Source organism: Penaeus monodon, chromosome 40 (assembly GCF_015228065.2).
Source record: "Penaeus monodon isolate SGIC_2016 chromosome 40, NSTDA_Pmon_1, whole genome shotgun sequence".
NCBI classification, from domain to species: domain Eukaryota; kingdom Metazoa; phylum Arthropoda; class Malacostraca; order Decapoda; family Penaeidae; genus Penaeus; species Penaeus monodon.
In genome coordinates, this window is record NC_051425.1 from 2,864,877 (window position 1) to 2,867,376 (window position 2,500).

Below are 2,500 nucleotides of genomic sequence, written 5' to 3' on the forward strand. Positions count from 1 at the left end.
TTATTAGAGAAAACCGTCGAGAGCGGAAGAAAGCGAACCAAGAGCATTGTCTGCCAAAATAAAGTTTGGAAATATATCCTCATGCGTTAGAAACAAACTTTTGACAGTTCTGACAATAAACTTTCAGAGTTTGTAAGCAAAGGACAACGTTTGCTCTTGGTAAGTATTGTGCATTTCTTTTCGAAACGAGCGGAAGAGGGTTTTTTATGGAATTTGTAAAATCCTCACGGCCGGCAGACTTCGTCATGCAAGTGATATTTCTCCGTCGTGAAAATTTGGTAGGCGGTTTTTTGATTACACAAAAGGTGAAACTTCCATTAGTGCTCTTGCTTTCTAATAATTTAGTGGATTTTTAAATTTGTATTTCAATAGGCTCATATATGTCCTGATGATTTTATACTTGAAAAAATAAGGTAACAGGACAATAGCACATATATATCAGCACAGTATCTCCACATCTGTGAGGCTTTATGGAAAGTATAATATCTATTTTACTTATAAAATTAAGCCTACCTTTTACGATTTTGTACACTGTACACTCATGTAGATCTTTTTTCTTTTAACACTGACAATTCTTAAGCATATTTAACCCATGTTTCTTTTGTTTAAGACCAAGTTCCATTGTAGAAATAATTTTCTCCTCCTTTCTCTTAAAAATATTTTGGCAACCTTAAGGCCTACATTGAATATTGAAGCTTTATTTATTAGCCGTTGATACTGCACGATTTTTCACAAAATTACGCACGCCAATTTATATGTATACCTTTGCCAAAAATAAGATATATGGCGCCTTTTTTTGTAACTTTTGGTTGTAAACAATATATTTCCGAAATATAATGTCTTAAAAATTATTATTCGTAGCTAAAATTTAAACACATACTACAGTTTACAACATCTTTCACTAGCTATGCCATGTATAAAATAGAGGTTACTGATACAAGACACTTTGTACAGCACACTGAACGAATCTTCCTCCGAACGTAACCGCCAGTGGAGTTACAGTCTGGTATTCTTTGAGATACAAACGCTGGTCTACGAAAGGCAACAGTGTCTGTCTGTCTGTCTGTCTCGTGTCACTTCACAGGACGACAATGGTGACCATGACAGCGGCCACAAAGAGGGCGGACAGCCTGCTGGTGGCCACGCAGCTGGAGTTCGTTTGGATGACCAGCTGTCGTTGGCGCTCGCCTGAAACAAACGCAGCCATTTAAAAGTTGGAGTGTGAGCGGTTATTTCCTATTTTTATTTCCATTTCCACGCGCCGTCAAGTGGCGCATGATGATAGATATGTAAACTAGCCTCGCACATATCATTCCAGGGTTCACCCTCCGTGTTTCAAGTTGCTCAGTTTCATGGCCGGATTGCGACGGCCGGCGTCAAAATGTACAGTTCAGAGTGGCGACAACACCTACGGCATGAACGAGCTTTTAGCCATAACATTGTTTCATTTTGCCTCAAAGGGTTTTATCGCTTCGACATTCGTTCTTGAAACAATGCTTATTTGGTAAATTGCGGAGTTGTTTTAATGTCTGAATGCTACTGATCTTTATATTCTATTTCACTTATTGATTCATTTGCTTATTCATCAAATAATATGTCAGTTTAGTGGAGCGGAGCAACTCACCATCCAGGACGTGCAGCGTGACCTGCGAGGGCTCCATTCCCTCCGGCTGGCAGGTGAAGGTGCCGGAGTCGGACGCCCTCGCGTTCTGCAGGAGGAGGATGCTGGTGGTGGTCTCGCCGCGCTCCTCCACCACGCTCACGCCGCCCCGCGGGGACGTGTAGCTGATGGTCTGGCGGAGGGCACGGCGCCACAGGAAGGGGGGGAGGGGACATTAGTGCGCACACAAACACACACACACTTTGTGTGTATATGTGTGTGTGTGTGTATGTGTATGTGTGTGTGTGTGTGTGTGTGTGTGTGTGTGTGTGTGTGTGTGTGTGTGTGTGGTGTGTGTGTGTGTGTGTGTGTGTGTGTGTGTACTTTGTGCAACGTGTTTTGTAAAGGATCCCGTGTGCATTGAATATAAAATCTCGTTTGTTATAAATTCAGTTTTGCACAATCAGTGTTACGATGGACAATATATTACAGGAAGATTTGTTGCAATACACTGAAACATTAAATATTTTTCGATGCGTGCAGGTCCCCCATCTCTCTCTCTCTCTCTCTCTCTCTCTCTCTCTCTCTCTCTCATATATATATATATATATATATATATATATATATATATATATATATATATATATATATATATATATATATATATATATATGTATGTATGTATGTATATATATATATATATATATATATATATATATATATATATATATATATATATGTATGTATGTATGTATATATATATATTTCTCTTCTATTCTCTCTCTTTTTCTCACTGATTCACTCACTCACTCCCTTGCTTTCGCAGTGTACCATTCCACTTATAGTTACCTGATTGCCATGGTACCAAGTGATATCCTCTGGAGGGTACGGTGCATGGTG

General features: G+C 39.4%; 1 protein-coding gene across 1 annotated transcript in view; it reads right to left on the reverse strand.

Moving 5' to 3' along the window:
- LOC119597850 (zwei Ig domain protein zig-8-like) overlaps positions 1-2,500 on the reverse strand; it is a 45,831-nt gene that overhangs the window by 562 nt on the left and 42,769 nt on the right. Inside the window, exons 4-6 of the mRNA XM_037947505.1 lie at positions 2,450-2,500; positions 1,625-1,793; positions 1-1,188 (exon numbers count right to left, since the gene is read on the reverse strand). The exon at positions 1-1,188 is cut by the window's left edge and continues 562 nt beyond it; the exon at positions 2,450-2,500 is cut by the window's right edge and continues 77 nt beyond it. Coding sequence (XP_037803433.1) covers positions 1,079-1,188; positions 1,625-1,793; positions 2,450-2,500 — 330 coding nt within the window. The 3' untranslated portion in view covers positions 1-1,078. The remainder of the gene's footprint in view (positions 1,189-1,624; positions 1,794-2,449) is intronic.